Consider the following 25,130-nt stretch of genomic DNA (forward strand, 5'->3'; position numbering starts at 1 on the left):
ATTTACGGCAGATATTCCAATTTGCGATCTGTAGCTGGTAAGCTTGCAAAACTGTATCCACTTGAAGAGAATTTCCACGACGACGCCAGTTTAAAGATAATATTTCCCAAAGTGTGGGACGAGATACATGGGCGTTCAAGTTGCTTTCGAGCTTCAATGCACAAAAGAGCGTTTTGTTAAAAAAAAGAAGAAGTAATGGGAGCATCAGTGCATTTTTACGGCTAATGTGGTCACGCATATCTCGTGAATGGTGTCATCCACACAATTATTTCCAAGTGGATATGGGCCTGTGTACTCGTTTATCGGGTGACCGCGTTTCATCGTCTAACAAGTGTTATCGCTCAGCGCAGGACGCGCCTGCACGTATCGGAAGTTTCTTGAATGTTATCGATGGTTCTGTCCGCTGCCTGTTGTCATTGCAACTTATGTAATCTGATTGCATGTATGCGCGGCGCGAATGGCGCAGAACTTTCTGGAAGACACACGGGCACCAGCGATTACGCTGGAACATTCGATGACTGATGCATAAAAGCCGCGCGACGCGCTTGACCCGCTGATGCCATTTCGACGATCGCCGACTGTGTTCGCCATTATTGCTGTGCTTTGAGTTTAACTTGCTTTTGTAGGCGCACGTTCTCCAAATAAAAAGTTAATTTCGTCATTCGCAGTTTTACCGCTGCATTATTCACCGTCGCTACTACGTGACAATATGCTTTGCAGTCTCACACGCTAGAATTTGTAAATTGCAATATGTGGCACAAGGTAAGTAGTTAAAAATTTAATTCGTGAATTTTTGTCAATTAGTAGATTTTGGATTTCAATTGCCTGTGCAACATCCTCCTCTTCGAGTAGACCAGCTCATGGGCTACAATTGTGTTATCTGCTACAGGCAATGTCAAAAAATTTTCGAATGGGTTCGCTAAACACCCTGTATGTGAATTACCCAGGGGCGCAGCACACTCAGCTGGAGCGAATCAATCGCAAAGCTATGCGTGTTGTCACAGGGCTCAATCTACAATCTACAATCTACATATCTACACGCGTGCAGATGGCTCAATGCTTTTGAGGATGTGGCGGAGAGCCGCCGTCCCTAGTTACCCGTCCCTGTACAATGTCCGTGGGCCGTCATATCCTCAAGGCATCGAACCGCGATACATCTTCAAACTCTCTACTTAAGCCGTCGCCTTAATGGATGCTCATCGGTCTAATTGGCTGCTTTCCACCGCCCAGGAACATCAGTTCAGCAAATACAGCTTGCTGTAGATCGACAGCCTAACGTATCATCAAGGCCATAAAGAGAGCCAGGAACGAAGGAACTGTGCACAATTTCGCTGATGCATAAAAAATTACGAAGTAACCACCCGTGCATATCGTGTTCTTGGCACGAGTAGGACGGCTGCAGCGAGAGCGTCCTAAGAAAACACAGTCACCAACCTAGAATTAATGGCGATACGACTAGCCACAGAACACATCGAGGAACGTGCTCACCCAGAACCCGGCACATGTGCTATGCATACTGACTCCCAGCTGGCATACATTGCATGCGGAAGCGTCTACGCCAACGTCACATTCGCTCGGCTGCTCGAGGACTGCGGGCAACCGGGCAGCAGTCACGTATTAAGACTCCCGGCGCTCAGACGAATTCTGGGAAACGAAGAAGCTAGCAGAACAGCGCGTGCTTTACTAAGTGCCGCACATTTGCCTTGTGCACAAGGCTCCGTCGCGATCAGTCTTTGTGCGTAATAAGGGTCAATCATCCTTCGAAACCTCCTCTGGACATTGCATAGGCGTGGCGGCGCACGCACCGCGATCGCTCGCAGCTACTTCGCCACCTGGCGAACTCTGAACCAGGCAGGTGCAGGAGACCCGCTACGAAGCTACGAAGACTCTATGCTGTGCTTATGCGACGAGTGCAGACAAACTCTGCTGCTGTCCCCGGCAAAAGCTGCGCTCCTCAACAAGCTCGGGGAGTCGTCGACATTGCAGCCACCTTGCCATGGTTCTCCACCTCAGGCCTTTTAAAGGGTGCTGATGCGTGCTGGGGACATCAAACCACTTCCTGTGGAGCTGCCATATACTTTGCCGATGCCCGGCACACTGCCACTAGGAGACTGGAGAACAGCGCGCCGTCTACCCCGGAGTGGACCTCTCAGCCACCGTACATCGAGGAAGGGAAGGTTCTGCTGCACTGGTAGGCTCTCTTGGCCTACTTCCAGGACCCCGAACGATCAGGCCGCTTCTTCACCACGGACCTCGCCTCTTGGTTTTCATCCGCTGCTGTCGTGGAGACGGATGCTTAAGGACATCCACAGCAGTGTTCCCTGCCCACTAGGAGTGGGCATACGCCCACTCATTGCAGGCCAAATATGTAAATAAAGAAAGAAACTACAACTAACAGTTAATTGGAGCGAACTTTGTTCATTGACAAGAATTACACCAGGTATATTAGCTTCTGTTGCCCCAGAGGGAGCTGCACTACCATCTTCCGTGGGCACGACTCTTGCTTTCGAACAAAAAGATCGAGGGGTCGCCCAAAGGACGTTCGTGTTCGTTATGTCGCTTAAGACAAGCTTGCATTAGCAGATAAGCGGAATGTATATATTTAAACGTCACTGTGCAAGACAGTTGTACCACAGGAACGGGAAGAAAACGCGAGTCGGGATTTTTTTTTTCTTATGCCTGACGATGAGTTGGGAGCAAGCGGTAACCTGGAGAAGACTCCAGGCTGGAACCTACCCGCATGGAACACTGCTGCACGCCAGGCATCCGGGCACCTACGTGCGAGACTGCAAGTTCTGCCCGCCGGACACGCCCAACACTTTGCGCCGTATGGTGCTGGAGTGCAGAAATAACCGCGAAGTACCGCCGTCATCATCACCACCAGGCGATATCATGCAGGAAGAAGCGGATATAGAGGAAGAATCGGAAGACCAGTGGGAGGCTCTGCTGGTGACGCAAGACCCTGACAGTCAGTTACGGTTGGTGAACAGGGCTCGGGCGGCGCCAACGAGCCATGGCTACCTGGACTGAGGAGGCCACCGACCTTTGGGCTCAAGAAGCCTGGTCTAGCAATAAAGATTATTTCTCTCTCTCTCTCTCATCTCTCTCTATCTCTCTCTCTGTGTATATGTGTGTTACGTCTCTACTGCGCAGGTTTTGGGAATCAAGCTGTTATTGCTGATATTCTCTTCCTCAAGTGCGTGTGTGGGCGCGTGTGCGTGCGTGTGGGTGGATGCGTGTATAAGAATGCACAAGCGGTAAATGGAGAGCAACAGTGCAGTCACTGTTGTGTCAGGCAGGACGTGCAGCTGGCTGCCGCGGGATCGTAGAAACCCTACACGTTTGTACATAGAGAAGACATGTGCTGTACGGCAGCCGCTTACTAGGTGCCGTTGCTTGGGCAATAATTCACTGCGTCCAAAAAGCGGATTTTTAGAAGAGAGATGAATCTACAATGCGCGCAGCATCACGCACAGTTTGAAGTTTCGCCTGCGTGTGCGTGGGTGAGTGTGTATGAATTCTTGCCATTGTCCGTACACATGCTGTTCGTACCTTTTCTTTATTTTCCTTAGCAAAACTCTGAAATGTGTTTTTCTCTTTATCCTCTGCGGTACAACCAGTAGGTGGTCATCGTGCAAGGATAGCTCAACAGTCCACCTATACGAGCAGGTGTGCAAGCACTTCAAGGGGGACGATGCTGGCATGACTCGTTCACCTGTTCGACACCACTGACTTCAACACAATTATGGACAAATTCCTTCTGTGGCTGGTAGCACCAGATGCCTTTAGTGCATGAAAGAATGCTGATTTGCGCCCATAGTCACGCATTCACACTGCTTCCTCAATGTTCCTCTGGGAGCACTGAGGCTGTGGCGCACCGCCGTCGTCGCAGTCTTTCTTCTGGGTGTTGCAAGCATCGTCGCAGTTTTCACAGCCGTCGCGCTGTTCTTGTCTCGGGCTCTGTTCTTCGGGCTCGTCCCAGGGCTGCACGTCTGCGCGGCCATAGAGAAAATACAGCAAGGCGGCCACCACTTGCGCCACCGGAATGAAGACGTGCGCCAGCCGGTGGCCCTGCGAGAGAAGCCAACGACCACGGAAGAACAAGGATCTCAGCCTGAGGCTTCAAAGCGTTCATATGCAGGTGATCGCTGAAACGCGAAGCAGCTGTCTTCATTAATCGTATCCCGGACATTATATTGGGATTGATAACTGGGGGTTGGAGATCTAAATAGTGGCTCTCCCTTTCCTTCTGATTGCGTACACACTGGCGGCCCAGAAACCAGCCGTCGGCGTGACTCGTTATTACCGTGAAGCTTTGGACTGCTTCATTGGTCAGTTGACTCGAGAAAGACTATAGGAACACTCAAGGTTTAAGGTGTGAGGGAGGGCGAAGGTAAACAGAGAAATTGGTGCTCTACCTTCACCGTATACAGCGCGGTCTATTGTTAACGAGAACACGTGACAGTAGAGCACGGGTGAATTCCGCCTTTTTGCAAATCTAAAATCACCCAGCTTTGCTGAAAACGAGTTGCGGCTGGTAACAGTGGCACCTTTCTATGGCCCTGTCCAGTACTTGACATAGTTTCAGCCGGCCCTTACAGATGGTGAGCCTGCAAGGTGAGAGCGGCATGTTGTTGTACTTCTTTTAACTGCGTACCGCGCCGTGCAGTCTTGGCTGCAAAATAAAGAGGCACAGACTATCCATGTTTATTTTCTTTCTCGTTGTCGACCGCTTTGATTGACAATTCCTTAACAGAGAAGCTGGAAAACTTGCCTTAAAAGAATTTGGCTTGTCCTTCGACAAATTCTGCGTCAGGTGGATTTTGTCGCAGTTCGAATTATATCGAATTGCATAGAACCCAACAAGGTTATGCGACCACAAAGTTGCGGTAAGTCCGCCCGCAACTGGGCTCTCTTGCGTGCATGCACATCACCATTGCATGGCAACCGGTCATATGCCATGCTCGGCACGCCATTTTTCGCCGGGTCAATGAAGCTGAACAACCAACAGCTCAATCAATACTTGACAGGAGTCTGCATGAAAAACGCTGCGTTATGATTTATCCTCTCCTTTCGCGGAAAAGTTCATGTGTCGGCCTTAGGTGAAATAGGTACAGTTTACGCTATAAAGAAAACATGATGACGATGAACTCAGAAATTGTGGTACACACTCCCTGTAGGGTACCCCCGTAGAATTTCCAAGATGTAGCTACTACAGTGAATGAACACAGGGAAATATGACCTTTTTGTCTGCTGTAGATGCATGAGGGTTGCAATGTGGGCTTGTTGGTAATGCATATTCAAGGGGTGTACGGTAGCGCGATTAAAAGACGGGACAAAGGAAGACACATAGGGACCAACATTATAGCGCTCGATTATAGTGCTCGCTGAACAGCCATACATACATGGCTGTTCAGCGAGCGCTACAAGGATGGGTACACCTAATTTTTAGTTCAGAAACCACGCCATTAAAGTTGAACAGAGAGCCATATCTTACGTGATATCGACCATGTTGCATCAGATACCATATCACTTGAGATGTGGCTCTCTGTGCACTTATAATGGCGTAGATGCTGTACTAGAAATGAGTGATAAGTATGCTCTCGCTTTCTTGTTCTGGATGGTCTTCATGTTCGATCTGCCTGCGCTGAGTTCTCGCGAATTAGCTTCGAAACAAATGGCTCAGATCAGTCGTGCTGTTGTGAAGCGTCGTTAGCGGATTAATCGTGAACGTGTTGTTTTTCTTTTTTCCTTAGGCGAGAAGGCTTATGCAACACAAAATATTTTCTGACACGTTGTGGTTTAACAAATCCTCACAGGGTGATATAAAGTTGGGCCACTGCGGTTAACTTTTAGGGTAACTCGGTATTACGTAATGTTCAATACGTTATGTGGACGAGCTAAAACTCTCTGCTTGGTCCGTTTCATGAAGTGGCGATACAAGGCCTTGTAAAATCGATCTCACCGTGAGCGAAGATGCGTCGGCGATGACGAATAGGTTGATGCCCCCCAGCACGACCTCGAGTGTGGTGGCTGACAGAGCTTTTATTACGGGTGCGTGTCGTGGCGCCATGTCCACGTGGCTCGTCTCGATCCCTGCAATAATCAACGCAGCGCTCATAAACAGCGTGAACGGGAGAGTAACGCATGGTCAATCCTGCAACACAGACCACTATGCGGAAGGAATGGTCGGGAGGACAATCTCCAGAAAGAGCGAGAGTGAGTGAGATTTATATTTGCAGAGAGCTAGAGGTTGGCCTCAACCACTGTGTTGCTCGTATGCCCGGGGCCGTGACTCGCACTTTGAACCAATACCATGCGGGTTGAGTGTTCTAGCTCCGAACAACAGTGTTATCGCTTTGAAGCCGAGATGCATAAAGATAAATGCATAAAAGCGGCAAGTTAATCCTGGATGGATAATATGAGCAACCCCTGTGAACTGCATGGGTGGCAGGTGGAGCCTGTCAACCTCATCATCCCATGTACATATAACTTTATTGTGCCTAAAACATATTCTCCAAGGCAGCTTCATTAATAATTTCTCTATCACATTTAAAGGCCGCGGCTTCGGGTGGGTGTAACAACGCACTCATTCCCTTCTATATGGATAATGTGACATGCTAACAAAATATGCCCTATGGTTACTGCGCATACCGACTTCCACACCATACACAGCCTGTGAGATATGGTGGGGCATATGGTGTGCTCCGCCCGATCTGGGGGGCCACATGCATGTCTATAGAAGTGCGCGACATTGCCGGCAGGGAACGTATTATATAAAATGTAGCATGTCAGGACCTTGCGATCGTGCCACCACGTAATATTCAGACCACTGCTGAAGAGACAAAACATAAGTCCTGGCCCATCGCGTGATCGGTCGCTGTATGTGAGCTCCAATGCCAAAGGGTTTACTAGGATTTTTCGAGTGTTCATATTTTTGGATTTTTCTTTTGGCGAAGATAGAAAAAGTAACCTTACCCACGACAAAGACTCCCAAAGCCGTCATGGCTATGTGCTCTATCCAATGGTTTTCCTTTAATCCTTGTAGCATCGTGGCGCAGGCGTGGATAATGAGTCCTGGAAAGCGAAAGTAAGTAAATAAACAACTAGATCTCACAAAGGAATGAAGATTGCGAATCTCGCTCGGCACCACTGAGACTCTAAATATAACGATTTGAGCCTAGACAATCATGAAGCATTCGTACCAACTCTAACATGCACTAAGCGTGATTCATGAATAGCGGATCACAATATTTGCACCCTTTCCGTACACAATTAAAGATACTCCTTGCAGAAACAAGCAAATGAAGCCTAGGTGACTTTGAGAAAGTGACATGATCAGAAACATGTCTTTAAGCAGCCTCTTCTACAAGTCCTATTCAGCCATTATCCAAATTTTGTCTACAAACTGTGCGTTGTCAATACTTATGTGGATGGTTCCTGGTTAAATTATAACTGTACGTTAGCTTTAAACAGAGCTTGTTATAGTTCAAACTTAAAGCACTGAAGTTTCAACGTGTGTGGCTCTCAAGTAGCCGCTCATGTGGTGATCCTCAGCTCCGAACCCTTTCTTTACTACGTATTTTAAAACATTATCGACAATGGTTTTAAACTCTGAAAGACGGCAATTGTTTCTCACGCAAATGTCAGAGGATCACTTGTACACCAGGAACGGTTTCCCGAGTTCTAATGACCTTAACTTGCTTTTCGCCTGAGGTGTTTGAATCGAATTTCTTCCGAGGAGACGCCGTTATTGCGCCGTTATCGATTTCGACTACTAACGAATCACAGTGTTTATTCTGGAAACTCAGGACCCATCGGCGTAGAGCTGGAATTGAATCAATGGCGCCGTTAGGCAGTTCATGCCAACTCTTGCAACCGCGATGACGCTTGACGTTGGTAGTACGTTCGAGCCTTGAGCGCTGAAGCTACAGACCTAGTTCTTTAGGCTTAATAACCTCCTATATTTGTATATTGGCTGACCGGTAACGTCATGCGAAGTCTACCGATGAAAGATCGGGAGGCACATTCACGGAAGAAGTGTCATGTACACGGGTCAGGCATCGTTTAAGTTTGGCCAAAGACATTTCTCAAGTAAGAACGGAAAACACCAGTGTGTATCAAAGCGATCACAAAGTAGGTATAGCAGTAATTTCAAAGTAAAATAAACGTTGTAAACTGCATTTAAACGCGTTTGTGTCATATATCATTCAACGATGACGTTTGAAGAGCAATGTACACAAAATGGGCGCACACCATGAAATCATTGTTTGACAAGACTGCTCTAACTTAGGCGCAACATATTCACAAACCAGACCACAAGATTAGACTCAGCAGCTTTACGAGAGTGGATTGGCGTTTTTTTTTTCTTTTTTGTGACTACATTTACTTTTCCTGCAGCAAACACCAGTCTCATCTCGTGCAATTACATTGTTTGATTCAGAAATCAAATAGCCCTACTTTAAAAGCGAAATATTCTTTGCTTTCTTTGTGCCTCTTATTGGCCAATCCCCAGAAATTGGTGTGTGTCACTGTAACAAAGTGATTACGGAATACTTAAATTTGTTATTATATGTGTCGCGCTTACCTGTCCACACACCTCTCACCGACAAGCCTTATACGGCACCTTGGTGCTCGCAATGCAGAGAGCTCACTGCTGCAGGCGACGAGATCATGCGTGTGTTATCGGCGTCGTTTAGATTGGAACGCTGCATGCTTTATAATGGTGAGTTCTCATGCGATTAGCATTCTTTAAATACTTCACGCACGTTACGGCGTCGCCCTTTCTGTGCCTGTCTCTCTCCGGTTCCCCCCCAACTTGTTTCACTGGGTAATCCATATTCGAATGGGCAGAGCATCGGGTTGGTGTGCCGAGGAAAGCGTGTTCGAAACCAACCGCGGGACAAATTGGAGTCTCTAAGTACGTAACACTCGGGCCCTCTTCAATGCACCTCCCTCAGTGCAACTTCGGTGACTGGGTATGTGCCACTAGGTATGTGGTGCTCTTCAATGGACTTCCTTGATGCCAACTTAGATGGCTGGGTATTAGTAACAATTGAACGTTACTTGCTGGACTGCCGGCGTTTCTCTCCCCTGAGAAAAAAATGACATCCCAGATTGCAATGCGGCAGCTCGACCTGCCATTGAACTCTCCAGTGCTGCTGTCTTTCGTGGCTTCTGTGCTTGGACACTCACACAGAAATGTGTGTGTCACTGTACAGAAATTTATTGTTGAATCAAACCTATTTCATTGTTCATGGTATTACATATTTCAGTCTTAATTCCTTCGTTGCCCCCTCCAGAAAAAAGAAAAAGAAGAGACACGACTTCTCGATGCGACTAGACGAAAGGTAGCCCCCCCCCCCCCCCCTCCAAAAAAAAAAATAAACAGTTGGGGAGATAATAAATGCCACAAGGAGAAAATAAAAGAAATGAGAAAGACAACGGATGTGACGACAGGGGCCGCACTACAAAGTTTATGAATGGGAGTCGGCGCGAGTGGTAGGACTTCATTCTTGCAACGTGAACAATGTCAGAGGAACGGGGTCTATGGGAGTGGTGCGATGTTTCGGCTGGAATAACTTAGTAGTTGACAGGACTTAGACGAAGCAAAACTATATAGGGTCCAAAATATCGGGGCAATAATTTCTCTGGGCGGCCTCGTTGACGTATAGGGGTCCAAACCCATACGAGATCTCCTGGGTTGTATGTCACGTCTCGATGGCGTATCGTGTACCGACGAGCATCTTGACTTTGTCGAGATAGAATTCGTTGCCGCGCAAGGTACCGCGCTGCTTCGGCACGCTGAACAAAAGCGTTTGTATCTGGTGTGGTAGGTTGAGACCAAGTTGGTAGGAGCATCACGTCGAGCATAGTGGTGACGTCGCGTCCGTAGACCAGACGAAAAGGAGGAAACCCGGTGGTTTCTTGAAGCGCAGCGTTATACGCGAATGTCACATACGCGAGCAGTTTGTCCCAATTTTTATGATTCGTGGCGACATACATAGAAAGCATATGTGCAATTGTTTTATTGAGACGCTCAGTTAACCCGTTGAGGGCGCCGACTGCAGATCGGCGCCCACTCTGTTTCAACTGCGGTGGTGCTGGCCACATTTCCCTCCATTGCAGGCATCGCGACGTACCGTTTCGCCCTCTCCTCACATGGTTTGACGGTCTACGTGCCAACGACGACTACTCGCTACGCTGCCAAGCTCCTTTTCAAGGGCCTCCAGCGACCCGCTCTCATTTTGACCATCGCCAATGACGAGGAGCCCCTGCCGAAACATCAGGCCGACATGAGCCACCGGTCGCGATCTCTGTCTCCTACACATTCGCCTGCACTAATACGCCACACTTTCACTGATCTCAGGGACAGGAGGTCACCTAGCGATGCCGGGGAAACTAAAGGCAGCGACCTCCGGGGGTAAGGTTGCATATTGACAGGACAATAAAAAGCCCCGTTGTCTCCGCCGCAGGACGCTATGAAGCCGGCGAGCCCTAACAGCGACGAAGTTGTAAGCGCAGACCTTATTAGAGAGCCTCTCTGTGAGCCTAGAAAGAGGTTCGTAGGGGATACCAGATCCGCAGACCATGGCGTAGTAGCTGAGGAGTCGATCGGTGGGAAACGGATGGAACGCGACGAGGTACTGTGCCAATGGAGTGCTGGAGAAGCAGCTAGGCCATCTGCGGACGATTTGGCACATTTATCAAAGGAGTGCGTCGCGAAGGTAGCTCTTGTAGATGAAGTCCCTCCGCAAAGGGAGAACAACTCTGATAGCAAATCGACGATGTCGACGAAGCTTTCGAGGGCACTAGTACTTGCGATAAACAACGGGTGTAGAGCACGAACATACTACTCATGTAGTTTATGATGGTTATATATTTCGAATTGTACGTTTACAGTATTTTCGTGTCTTCTGCTCTCGTGCAGCGGCACAGTCTAGCTTTGTTAGGCCTAGAGGAACATGAGAACTCGCTTTGGAGGCACGGAGTTCTAGGTCCAAATTATTGGTTCAAACGAAGCCTGCATGGTACAAGTGTCCAGCGGGTTCCGAGCGCTTGCACGTGGTGCGGCCGGTGTATCGTTGCTGCAGAAGTGACTCTCCCGTGTCGGATGTTGTGGGAAGGCTGTAATCCCTGGCCTGCTCTCTAAGTTTTGGGCTTCAGCGAAGATTTACAAAAATGATTTGATTCCAGGCTTTTTGAAATTCGTTGAAATGTTTTTTGCATTTATTATATAGGGCAAGTGCGTATAGATTTGTTCGCTAGACCCGATTGCTATCGCTGTGAGCACGGCACATCACTCTGCACTGCGGTTGTGTTCCCAGGGAGAAGGCTAGAACGAGGCGAATACTGGGACCTCGAGCACCAGTGTGTCATCGGTAGCGAACAGCGTGGTCGTTACTAAGCACCGACGCTTCGGGTAACCTGACAGCTGGTCACCCTCAGTTAGGGTCACTCGCAATACAGGCGGTGCACTTACAGGCGGTGTTTAAAACCCAAGAGGTTAGACAGCTAGTTGCAAGCTCCGGTTGAAGGTCGGTCTCAAATCGACTGCGTGCTCTTGTGGGAGCGAAAACTCTACACGAAGGGAAGGATTGCTCGTAATAATTTGTACGTATGCCGTCGAACTGCTGATGAATGAAAGCAACCTACGGTGGCGGAGATAAAGTTCCACTTGATATTAGTCGAACACAATTATCAAAGTTATATTCTTTCATGAGCATCTGCCGTTTTTTGAGACATCGTTGAAACAGCCTATACGTCGTATCGGAAATACGGCAACCCCCGAGAAACTTTTTTGTCTTCCCTACTGCTGTCAGTTAAAAATTACATCGCCAAGTGGATCAAAGCGCGAATTTCGCGTCGTTTTATTGAAGAAATATAAAGCACCGGAGGCCATTTTCGACGATACCCCCAGTGGAAATTTTATTTTTCCAGACTGCACCATCTGCCAAAATGTGTCATATCTGACAAATAATATTCAGTCGGTAATTTCACACGTCGCATGATGCTACTAGTATAAGCATTGCAGCGGAAATGTTTAGCAATGCGTAGAAAACATATCGATCAATGAGAGTAGCTAAATGGACTTGTTGGTATGACATCCCCTGTTTTGTTATAGCCCAAGCTGAATGGCAGGGACAACAGAAAGGCACATTTGACAACCACACAGCGCTAACTTTCAACAACAGATTTATTTTCAGTTCGCATTGCTATATATGCTCTCAATAGGTCATACGACGCGTGTAAATAGCTCGATAAACATGAACAGAAAACGGGAAACCATACGCAGGCATTTTTTTAGCCACACTGATTGATAGAAAGGTATAGGTACAACGCGAACAAAAATAATCGAACTCTTTTGTAGGTAAGAAAATTGATGGCTTACTGACGCATGCGTCACCAAATGTTGATATGCTTCTAGCTTCCATTATCAAGCGCATGATTTCGCACCTCTATCTACTCATGATTACAGCTTCTTTAAATATGTGTTTGCAGTTTCATCTTTGGTAATGGAGGCCAAGAAAACCGTCAGCAGCCACGTTTTCACAGCGAAGCTGCATATGGCTGGGGTTCCATACATTCTTGTTCTCCGTGAACAAAAACTATCATCATCATTGGCTCATACCCCCGTACGCATTCCTGCTCCCGTAGGAAGGCAGAGGCTACAGACAATCAGCAAAGTGAAGCGAACAGTGCTTAAATTCTTTCTAGTCACGTATACAACTTACAGAACAGCATGTCGAAAACCGCTATCATCAATGGCTTATACCCCTGTGAGCAATGGCTCATACCCCCGTAAGCAAGCAAAAAATGCAATGACTCGCGTATATATTTACTCTTGTTTCACGCGGTAGCTGCCCGCGGAAGCTAAGGCACAGGCGTCCCTGTTAACACTGGTCGAAGAAGAAGAAAATAAGCTTTATTGAAAATAATGGTCCGGCAGTTTTGGCTGTGGTGGCATCAGGTGGCGGCTAGAAGTCCTTGGACTCTGGTCGAATTTATTTTTTAATGGGCTACGAGACACGGGGATTGGACCAACGGTGGCCTGTAAGCAATCTCCTAGCGCAAACTTGGGATCTTTTTGTGCCTTCCTTGATTAGCTAATAAGCAAAAATAAATTAACTAACTTAATACCTCTCTGCCATAATTCTGTAACCTGGAATGTTCACCGCATTCGTAAGCATATCTGACAGCTTCCAGTGCGCTACAATCTGTATAATTCTATTTTCGGGTTTCAAAGTTGCGCTGGAAACCGCGAACCAGGGTGCGATGTGAGCACGCACCTACACGCCTCGCGTGCGCGGCAGCGGAGCTCCGGAATGCGGTTCTAAAACAACCAACTCTGCGTGATGGTTGGCCTTGCCACCGCGACAATGTGAGAAAGTGGCATTGGTTATAGGCTCTTTAGACAATGTAGACATGGATATTAAACCCTATTGTTCAGTCACGCTGCTTCGTTTTTATAATAAATCTTGCAACAACGAAAGTGTATACCAGCGATGGAGACATCGCAGAAAATACGTTCGTCACGCGTGGAACATGTCATTAACACCATTATGACTGTAAAAACAGGCTCGAAGAAAGGGGAACATAGGTGTAAGAACAGCCTTCTTGTAACCTGCATATAAATACCACGCACATAGGATTCTATGGTTGTACATCAATGGGTGTAGAGCTAAAACACTTTCATATGTTATTGCGCCATAGAAAGGCATCCTAACTTAAATCCGCGTCGGCTATTGCAATATATATATATATATATATATTTTTTTCTCTTTGTGCGATACCCCTACCTCCAGTACAAGTGAGCCTCCTGGAGCCAGTGGTGGAGAGCCAGCCTTTGTCGCGCAATAGGTCGCTCACCACGCCGCTCGTTACCACGGCCGCCGCCAGCGCCAGCACCGACGATAGGGCGGGAAAGCTCTGCGCAGCAAGAATAGCATCACCAATAAGTCTATTCATTCAATACAATATTCAATACATTCAATACAATACGATCATACAATAAGTTTCCGATAAAATTACCAGAGAGAACTCTGACAATATGGTGTCTATGGCCGCTACAGCTATATGGCGGATCAGACAACACAGAAATATTGTGCGTGCATTTGCATGTATACTGCGCCCATATACTTTCAAACGGCTTTGTGACATCGTAAAATGACAACTTTAAGATAATATTGCGTTACAAATGCAACAATTCGCAATGATTCTGCATGTTCCCAGAGACATTGGTTTGCGGTGCTTAGAAACGCATGATTGCCTGGAAATATTCCAAGATAAAGGGTAATAAATAGCTCCACAAGAACATCTTAAGCAAGAAGCACGAAGATGTGGACAAATTCATGTACACCAGCCGTCATTTCCATCACAGCTGAACGATCGCAGCGCCTGAGTTCCCTCTGGTGATTTCTGTAGGAAACTCTATCAGTATAATCATGCCAACAGAACGCTGACGCGAATACACACGTGAAAAACAAGAGGTTTGGTCATCTCGATGGTGACGGACGGGTCGCGGTAATTGCCATGCACACTAAGGCTGTGACGCCAGAGTCGTTCTCAAAGCAAGACGTAACTTGAGCCTGTGTGCTCGGCTCGCTGCCCTCAACGACCGAGGAAGCGCTACCGCACGCTGTCTTGTCAACGTGATACCCGCACGTCCAACGTTAGCATTTCTGTGTTTGCTCCCATTTACTGCCTCTGGGCGCGGATATATATAGAGGAGCGCTGTGTCGCTGTCCCACAGGGACGCCTTTCGACGCTTAGCGCCACTGCTCTAACGCGGTAGATGCCATACAGATAAAAACAAAAGAATATATGGATATTGTTTCGGCAGAATCCGGCCGGCTTCCTTGAAACGAGGCTGATCGGCAGGGTTTGCAGTCGCTTACTCTCAACTTGCTGACGTTATCACGGCGCGTCTATATGATGGCGGCAAGCACACTTAACTCGAGCGCTGACGGGAGCAAACAAACTGACAGCGTCCGTCACTGTTAGCTTTCTCGCCTGTCTCCTCTCGCCTCTCTCTCTCTCTTTTTCTCTCCGACTTCTGCACGTCGATCACGCGTTAGCGCTTACACGTCGTCGAGTTTCCGACAACGCTTGACGCGTGGGAGGCACGTGAGGTTAACACTGATCTGATTTGTTGAGAGCACCAGTCCTGCATTCGCAACGAAACTAGGAGAAGCCTCCGTAGCTCACAGGACCTTTGCCCATAATCTTCTATGGGGAGACGCCCTGACATCGGGAACGACCGGGGGAAAAGGGTCACTGTGGTTGCACAGCGGCAGTAGCGTACATAATCGGCCTTTTTCAGCAGCTTTATGTCTTGTGTTTCGCCCTGCACTTCGGTATAAGTGAACGAAAGTCTGCAAAAATGAGCTTAAAATGGTGCAGTGTTAAAGAAGCGCAGTGACTTACATGTCCTGCGCTTCCCACCTCTCTTTCTTTTATTTAATATTCTTTTTCTGCCCCAATTCCTATCTGGTCTTCCAACAAGAGTCACGCCAGTTGACTTACCATGGTGGCTACACATAGTTACGGTATTATGTTCTGCTGCTGATATCGAGGTCTCAGGTTCGATTGTCTGCCGCGGTGGTGGTATTTCGACTGGGATGAATTGCAGTAACGCTCCTTCACTTTATTTTTAGGTGGACAAAACCGAATAGCCGCTCACCTTGTCCCCTCCCTTTTTATTTCTATTTTGCGCTAAGTAAGATATAAGTAACCACACGTCCTATAGTACGAAATTGCCGAGTATGAACCGACTAGCCCAGTAACACGTACTACTTTAAGTGTACCCCGGATGGTCACGTTAATCGGGACCCACTAGCCTGCGGCGTCTCTCACATACTAGGTGTGGCCTTTGGGCTTCATTTCATCAGTGGTTCATCCTTGGTCCTCTGAGTTGACGTTGCGGTGTTTATAAAGCAAGCCGGTTCTTGCAGCCTATCCTCTGCAGCTCTGTTTCATGCTGTGTAGGCTCAAGCAGGGTGTTAGCGCCTTACGTGCTATAGGAGGGCCTCTATAGTCAAGAAAGGCAAGACTTGTTGGCATCTTATATTTGTTTCTCCTTACCTACTTTCGTTATTCGTCTGGCATGTATGTGCCACTGCCTTTAGGATCATCACCATCATCGCCGTCTTCGTCATCTTCCTCTCCTCTGTCCTTCCCATCCCATTTGAGGCAAGTGAACGTTGTGCCCTTTTTGGAGGCACTTGCTGTCTCTGGCCTTTTCCTTTCGTTCAGCGTATACCGTGTCTCCCAGCTAACATCACCCAAGCTGCTGAACGAAAAAAAAGAACAGATTAAAAAAACACGGTACCAGATACAATTATAAGACCTACGGTGTTCATTGGTCAGATGTCTGACTACCGAACACTGTAGGTGTTAAAATAATATCTTGCACTGGTATGTTCTTTAATCTTTCTTTTTCTCGTTGAACAGCTAGGCTGAGATTATCTAAGACAACATATATATGAAAAGGCAGGCGCTGAAAAACATGGACATAGAAGAACGATAAGGGCCACAATAGCATCGACTGTCATATCAAGCAGGAAGTACCAATGGCACAACACAATGATCGCGATATCTTACTTGAGCTTTAGTAGGCTCCCCAGTGTGCAGTGGTGGACGTCGCACTACTGCTACATCATCCACCACATTTCATAACGCTGGGAACTTCTTTCGATCATATTGCCTCTTTTCCTTGCGCTGTGTTTCTTTAATAATTTTCTTAGCTTCTTCTCCGCCACCGAACCTATCATCATCATCAGTTGGCGTGTGGAACGCTGAGGTGTGCTTGTGTATGCGCGCGCGCTCCAATTGTTCTGTGCTTCCCTCGCGATGTATGACTTTTCATTTTATTAACCCTTGTTCATTCCAAAATCGTTTGCACATCAGAAGTGAGATGACTCCGCTCGTTCGATGATTGAGAAAGCCATCGAACATTCATGAGTGACTGTTACCGTTCGGAGGTCGAGAAACTCCAAGTAATAACAGCAAGATACCTACGCTCGTCCACCATCGAAGGCACAGCAATGGAGGCTCATGGAACAGCGCGTCCAAAGCAAAGGGGAGTACTACGGGAGCTGTGTTCGTGAGAAAGAAAAATTTTGTGTGCGTCATGGCCTCAATGTGGAGGAAACAAAAGAACTCGTCACAGGACTGGTGTCGAGAGAATTAAGTTGCGCCATGAGGAACCGTGTCCACAATTCCATTAATGACCGCCTGCGCGACATTAACAGTTATCAGTGCTTCATGAAAAACCCGCCAAGCAAGGTTCATGCCAGATTGGAGACACACGGATGAGAAGTGTGCGCAGCTTTCGAAGACGAGGGAACCGACGTCACGACAGGACGAGAACGCTGTGAAGCAGACACGCCGGCAGAGACCAAAGTGCTACAACTGTAAAGATGTGGTCATCTCGCACGAGATTGCCCGAGTCCACGACGTGACAAAAATTTACTTCTTGTGGGAAAACAAGGGCACGGCACAAAGCTCTGTCCCGTGCTCAAAGGAAACACACTTCACGGTGTCCATACAAAAAGCAAAAATGAGGGTGGAAGGTCGGGGCTGTCACACTCATTGAAAATTGTAAACGTCCTCGGCGAACCTGCAGCTGCTCTTCTCGACACTGATGCTCAGATCACCTCGATCAAGACAAAATGTGTCATGCAGCTAGGCAAATAAGTAGCCAACCCAAATAACTGTGAGCAGTTATGCGGTATTGGTGGAACTTGTGAAACAATGGTCGAGATCGAGGCTTATTTATAACTTGACAGTAACCTGTTCCAGGACGTCTGAATGCACGTAGTTCCAGACGATGCCTTCACAGGGCCTGACGTTGTCGTGGGAACGGGCATCATTGTCTCACCAAATGTTATGCTGCTTAGGAAAGAAGGCACCACCATGTTGCTGGTTGAGCGATACGTCCCGTTACTCAGCGAGATTGAAATCAACAGCGACCATGAACGAGTGGCCTTGTCTACCAGTGAGAAGGTCAAGCTTTAAGGTAACACAGGTCAGTGGGTTACCGTGGTTTCAGATTGTGTGGAACCAAACGCTCTTGTGCTCTTCTCTGGAGACAATGCGGTGGACTACTTTTCTGAACTGAAAGATGGGAAGACAAGTCTCCCAATCATGGATCTTTTGCAAGCAGACATCACCTTAAAGAAAGGTCACGTTGTCAAGCGTGATGATCGTGTTGAGCTTGTGGATCCTGGTGGACCAGCATATTTTCTGCAAGCGGTCAACTACCTTGAAAAAGCAGCAACGGCACTATCACCATTAGAGGCTGACGAAGTCAAAGTCGGACCGTTGTGACAGAAGCACAGAAAGAAAAGCTTTATGCGTTGTCGAACCGATACTGAAAGTGCTTTGCAATGCGCACCAAGGAACTCGGATGCACGCCTGTGGCGACCATTCAGGAAAAACTGGGAAGTACACCAGTGAGTCGACCTCCTTACCGAGCTTCATGGGCAGAACGACAGGTGCTTCGGCAAACCACCGACGAGCTCAAGGCTTGTGGACTGATCCGAGACAGTGAGGCTGAGTACAGCAATCCAGTTATCCTAGTCAAAAAGGAAAAATGGTGAATACAGAATGGCAGTCGACTATCGCCGTTTGAACGTGCAAACCGTCAGAGATCGCTTTCCTGTCCCAATAATTGATGATGTGTTGGATCGTCTCACGGGACACAACTTGTTCACCATGCTGGACATGGGACATGGTTACTTTCAGATTCCTCTGGATGAGTCGAGCATGCACAAGGCAGCATTCAGCACTCCAGATGGACACTTTGAACGAATGCGTATGTTCTGTAGTTTAACTAACGCTCCACCTGTTTACCAAAGAATTATTCCGAAGGTTCTTGGCCTATATTTGGATTTAGTGTGGCAACGTTTACTTGGACGATATACTTGTCCCGGTTCAAGATAGGCAATCCATGCCGACCAAGCTGAAACAGGTGTTCAAGGCAATCTCCAAGGCACGACTGACATTATGTTTTTCCAAATGTAAATTTGCAAGAACTGTGGTGGAGTACCTGGGCTTTGTGATCACTACTAAAGGAACCAAACCAGATGCACGAATGTTGTTAGCACTCACAGAATTGCCCGCGCCAACCCAAGGGAGCGAGCTGCGAAGGGCCTCTGGACTGACGAGCTTTTCGAGGTGGTTTGTGCCGGGCTATGCAATCTTTGCAGCCCCCCTGCACCGCCTTCTCAAGTCTCGTATAGGCTTCAAGTGGTCAGAAAACGCCAAGCCTAAGAGGCACAGTGGCGGGCGAAGCGAAGACACACACAAATATACCTGTCTGCCCATGCTCGTGGGAATGGAGCGCAAACCCGGCCGTCAATCATAGACATGCGTGTGCGCTCTCGACAGATGTCGATTCAGCAGACAAGAGAATTCCTCTGTGTGCAACAGAATCGAGGGCGCTGGCTTCCGCACGTTGCCACCGCTTTGATTAGTATGGTACGTCTCGACCACCTCCGACACGGATTTCTTCGTTCCCTACAAAAATTACGCAAGGTGATAAACCCAAAGGAAACGTGCGCTATCACCCTCACTAACAATGCTGGTGAAATCATGACCGATACCAACTGTGCAGACACCTTTAACACTGCGTTTTCATCTGTTTTTACTGACGAATCCGAAGCATCAAGTTCCACATGACCACTTATTATTACAACCGCCATGGAAGCCTTAGCGTTCAGCAGTAGTGGAATTTCGTGCATAATAGATAAAATAAAAAATTAATTTGCCACTGGCATAGACGACATCAATTCAAACATGTTGAAAAGCACTACCTCCTAGCCTGTTCAAGTATTTTCTGTTTATTGTTTTCACAGTCACTCTCTGAAGTATTCATTCCAGACGACCGGAAAATGGGGAAGGTCATTCCCGTGCACAAAACACGTACTACTGATTCACCTCTTAATTATCGGCCCATTTCATTAAACCTGCAAAATCATGGAACATGCCATTTACTGCCAAATCATGGCATTCTTAGATTCGAATAACTTCTTCCATGCGTCACATCATGGATGTTGTAAGGGTTCTTCATGCGAAACTCAACTAGCCATTTTTCTTCCTGACATTCACGCCAACCTTGATATTAATCTACAACCTGATGCCATCTTCCCAGACTTCTCTAAAGCATTTGATAAAATACCGCATCAATGGTTGCTTCTTAAGCTTTCCCAGCTGAATCTACATCCAAATATCATCCCGTAGATTAACGAATTCCTAATGCATCGCTCTCAGTCTGTCTCCATTAATAACCAACTCTCGAACCCGCTTCCAGTCACTTCCAGTGCCCCGCAGGGTTCCGTCCTCGGTGACTCGTTATTCCCCATTTGCATTAACGACTTACCCCAGCACGTATCTTGTCGCATCCGCTTGTTTGGCGATGATTTCGTTATTTATTGATCAGTGACTAACCCTTCTGACCAAGAGTCCCTTCAGGCAGACCTAAACCATGTACTAAACTGGTGTTCGCAGTGGATGATGACACTCAACCAAACCTAATAAATGCAAGTACATGTCTTTTCACCGCAGTCGCAAACCCCTTTTTTTTCGAATATACCGTTTCTAGCTTCCCCATTGACCTCGTCCAGTCTTACAAATAATTAGGTATCACCATTTCTGAAGTATCCTGGCATCTCCTCGTGACTAACCTGCTTTCATCAGCTAATAAAACACTAGGTTTCTTAATAACGTCACTTGCGGGAAGCTCCACAACACGTCAGACTGCAAGCTTACAATTCACTCATCAGAACTAAACTGGAATGCGCAATAGCCCTCTGGAACGATCATCAAGCATATTTAACGAATACCTTCGAAGCTGTACAAAACCGGGCTACAAGGTTAATTCACTCTTCATACTTCATACTTACTCATACGTTAGCCTATCATCTCTAAAATTGCAATCAGGTTTGTGTAATCCTTCTGCTCGCCACCGCATTGTCAGTCTTGTCTTGTATCACAAGTTCTTTTCTTCATCACTAAGACAAGAACCATACATCCGCGTACCCCCCCCTCCCCCCCACGCGAATACCATCGCATCGGTCCGCGTCTGCAAGTTTTGTATCCAGGAGTTCTTACCACGCATGGATTGCGCATGAATTGCTTGTCAGCATGCGTTGCTACACCAGCCTCCCCATGTTGTAGCGCTTGTAGGGCGCAACATTTTCTCGTAAACTTCATGAACTAATTTTTTTTTCACGAGCAGCAATTGACTGGAACGGCCTTCCCCATCATGTCGCTGCCATAACCTGTCATCAACATTTTCTACCGCTGTAAACGCCTGCATTTTGTAAGCCTCACCCCTTATATAACACCCCCAAAGGGGTCGTTAAGGAAATAAAGTGGTGGTAAAGTGATGTGATGAGTGATGTGATGTGATACAAACGTACCCGGTTTTCTGTCGTTTTAAGTGTCTGCTTTTCCAGCCAATAACTAATAACTATTATAGTACTATAAATTTTCGCCAGAATGAAGACACTAGTCTTCCTCCTTTATTTCCTGCCTGCGTCTACGCATCGATTGCTTGTCAGCATGCGTTGCTACACCAGCCTCCCCATGTTGTAGCGCTTGTAGGCACAACATTTTCTCGTAAACTCCAGAATGTTACACTAAATATTTTTACAGTGCTAGCCTTTATGTAGAAACTTTGCAGCTGCATTCATGGCCTTGCCACAGTGGTTGAAGGGCCCCGGTAATGCTCGGAATGTGTAAGTGTCAGCAATAAAACAATATTAATTCAGGACGTGCTTCCAAAGTTAGTTTCGCAACTGTGTTTTGTCTATCTGACAACTGACTCCCAAAATGACTGCGCTGGCAGAAATTCGTTTGTTTGTTTGTTTGTTTGTTTGTTTGTTTGTTTGTTTGTTTGTTTGTTTGTTTGTTTGTTTGTTTGTTTGTTTGTTTGTTTGTTTGTTTGTTTGTTTGTTTGTTTGTTTGTTTGATGGGAGACAGAACCAGTGTTCTGTCACGCATTGGCGCTCGCGTTGTTGTGTGTCCCTGTGTCGCTCAAAAAGCGTCTTACAAAAAAAAAAAGAAGGACGCCATTTTAGCACTTATTCCTGCGCCCAAAATGCTGAATAAAAATACCAAAACATACTTCAAAGCGTAGTTTCACATATTGAACACCGTTAGAAAGGGTCAATATATTTCGAGCACTTTACATTTAGTTGTTTAAAATAACTTTAAATGGTTGCATTCACCAGCTTGCACAAAAGACAGATGCTGCCTTTAATGAAAACTGAAGACGGTGGCCTGGTCTGCAGCCAGGCCCATTACATTAGCTTGCATAAATTCGCCTGTGTAGTCATCAAATGCACTGCATCGGAAAATACTATATTTTGCTATGCGAGCAGGTGACCTAGCCACTGTAATACAGCATTTTCACTGAAGTTATAGGAGGAAAGTATTGATAAGAGAGCACGTGAAGTTCGTTTACTGGCTTAGCGCTCTAAAGTTTTCCGAACCTGGGACGTTTCTTGTTATCTTAGACTTAGTCACCCCGTCCTTACAGGGTGACTAAAACTCTTTTTTTTTTTCATCTCAATCAAATACACCAAAAATTTGCCTGAGGAGGAATTATAAACTTCTATGAGTGCTAAACGATGCAGCCTGAACGCGAAAGCTCAATATCGTGCTCAATCTCGAACAGCGTTTAAACTGCACGGGCTCAAGCAAAACGTTATTCGTATGCCGTTAAGATGTCTCACTTCCGAACTTGATCTCATATCGTGCAAACATGATTTCGCCTTTTCGCCATAAGATAAAGTTAAAACGCTGTGGTTTCACGCGCCAGAACCACGATACGAATATGAGGCACGCCGCTGTGGGAGAGACTACATAAACTTCGACCACTAGGTTCTCTTTTCATTTTTTTAACGTTCACCTAAACTTAAGCATACGATCACTTTTGCATTCCGCCCTCATTGAAATATGGCCGCCGCGGTGGCGTTTGAATCGGTGACCTGTTCATGGAGCACATCAACGTTATAGCCAGTAAACTAGCACAGCGGAAATCATACAATCACACGTCATCCCCGGAGTGGCGAGTCGAACGTGAACTACGACCACTATGTAAGATTTACGCACAGCAACGTATGCCGGCCCAATAGCACGGCAAACTGACAGGCTCAAGCAACTACTGACGTTAAAAGGTATTGCACCACTACTGTATACAACGCCCGAGACACTCACGGTGACGCCTCCCAGGTACATGAGGTAGTTGTATTTGCCGAGCCGTTGCTCTGCCATGCCAGCCGCCACGCATAGGCACACCAGGTGAACGGGAGTGCTGCGCAGAATCTGGCGCCAGGGGACGCAGTGCGCCTGCGAATACAGAACGAAGCGCGTGCAGTAAGTGTTTCGCTATAACGAACTCGCCATACTTCCGTATACTCTGAAGTAGACTCTCAAACTTTGGCGTACTTTGTCGATCCCCTCAGTAGACTGCCTCTGCATTTATGCATTACGTATCACAACAAGGCCGAAATATAAAGCCCTTATTAAAACGTTTCGCCGTTCCTGTGAGATTGATACAGGGAAAGCCTATGGTGTTAACAATTACGGCCAATCAGTCGACAGTCGTCGACCGTTGCAATGGTGATATTAAATCCATGCCCCTTCAGTTGCGAATTCCATTTCCTTTGTTATTTTTTTACCGCATCGAAAATAATCGCATGCAGAATATGCATATTTGCCTCGAACGGTTTTCTTTTTCTGCATTTCAAAGACACCATCCAAACAGTAGGTCCCCTTTTGTCTAGTTGCAATGCTCAAATGTTCGCAAATAAATGGTAAGCGACGGCTTAGCAAATTTAAAAAATAATAATATAAGGACTTCCTCTTGTGCGACATCAACAGAACGATATATATATATTCGAGACCCTCACTCAACGAGGGTCTCGAATATTACACAACGACGGTCTCGAATCCAGCAACATTGATGCCTTCAGGTAGCATGTGTGGGTTTATTGACCGGTTGCCTTCACCCACAGAGATCACGTTCTTGTGACGCCTGCGGCATAAAGGATGTCCACATCCGCCGCCAAGGTCTGTGAGTGGCGGCGCTGGCTAACACTCCCAGGGTTCTACTAGGAAACAAATACCCAAGAAAGTGGATGTGGAAACGGCACCGCGGAAGCTCAATTGGTAGAGCATCGCACACGAAATGCGAAGGCTGTGTGATCGTTTCCCACCTGCGACAAGTTGTTGTTTTTTCATCCATTTTCATTTCCATTAATTCATCGTTTCTTTATTTCATTTATTAAGCACAAGTAATTTCCTCTATGTTGTCCTTGGTGTCAGTGTTTGTGGCTTCTTATGATATGACTGATAATACTCGGGCCCCTCGGTTAACCCCTGTTGCACCTCAGGGCGATCCCTCCGTTAGCAACCAGTTTGTTGCATTGGTAGGCGATCCCACTGCTAGCGACCTGTCCCTTGCGTACTCCAGGGTAGCGTACCGTACTGCTGCCGAGAAGTAGCGGCGCCTGCCCTTCGAAGCTCGACCGACCTTTCCTTATTGGGTAGCGTGGCGTTGTCGGCGGGCTGCAGGCATCCGGCAGACCATGGCGACCGAGCAAGGGCGAGACGACGATTTGCTAGTGCAAAACTTGCACTGTTTATTCAAAGGTAGTTGAAAGAAAATAAGAAGGGAATGAAGTATATCACAAGTACATTTCGGAGCCCCTTAAATAGGCTCTCTACAATCGTGTGGGCGGGATCTTGCTTCCGTCGATGACACGTGACAGGCACAGGGAGAAGGCCCCTCCTCCTGCAATACCGAGCACGGGAAGGAGAAGTCGATCCTCTTTTCGACGAATCCGGGGAGAGGGTCGGGTGAGTGACCTCTCCGGTAGCGTGGGGTCCGGCCATGAGAGGGGAAGGGGATGACGTATCACCCACGGTGCCCGACCAAGTTGAGAGGGGAAGGGGATGACGTATGACCCAAGGTGCCCGACCAAGTTGAGAGGGGAAGGGGATGACGTCTCACCCACGGTGCCCGTCCAAGTTGAGAGGGGAAGGGGATGACGTCTCACCCACGGTGCCCGACCAAGTTGTGAGGGGAAGGGGATGAAGTATGGCCCTTGGCGTCCGGC

At 47.2% G+C, this 25,130-nt stretch overlaps 1 protein-coding gene across 1 annotated transcript in view; it reads right to left on the reverse strand.

The window, feature by feature from the left end:
* Positions 1-3,540: 3,540 nt before the first annotated feature.
* LOC126537448 (vesicular glutamate transporter 3-like) overlaps positions 3,541-25,130 on the reverse strand; it is a 78,037-nt gene continuing 56,447 nt past the window's right edge. The window contains exons 7-11 of the mRNA XM_050184456.3: positions 23,227-23,358; positions 13,800-13,929; positions 6,979-7,077; positions 5,966-6,096; positions 3,541-4,071 (exon numbers count right to left, since the gene is read on the reverse strand). Coding sequence (XP_050040413.2) covers positions 3,829-4,071; positions 5,966-6,096; positions 6,979-7,077; positions 13,800-13,929; positions 23,227-23,358 — 735 coding nt within the window. The 3' untranslated portion in view covers positions 3,541-3,828. The remainder of the gene's footprint in view (positions 4,072-5,965; positions 6,097-6,978; positions 7,078-13,799; positions 13,930-23,226; positions 23,359-25,130) is intronic.

This window comes from Dermacentor andersoni, chromosome 4 (assembly GCF_023375885.2).
Source record: "Dermacentor andersoni chromosome 4, qqDerAnde1_hic_scaffold, whole genome shotgun sequence".
Taxonomy (NCBI): Eukaryota; Metazoa; Arthropoda; class Arachnida; order Ixodida; family Ixodidae; genus Dermacentor; species Dermacentor andersoni.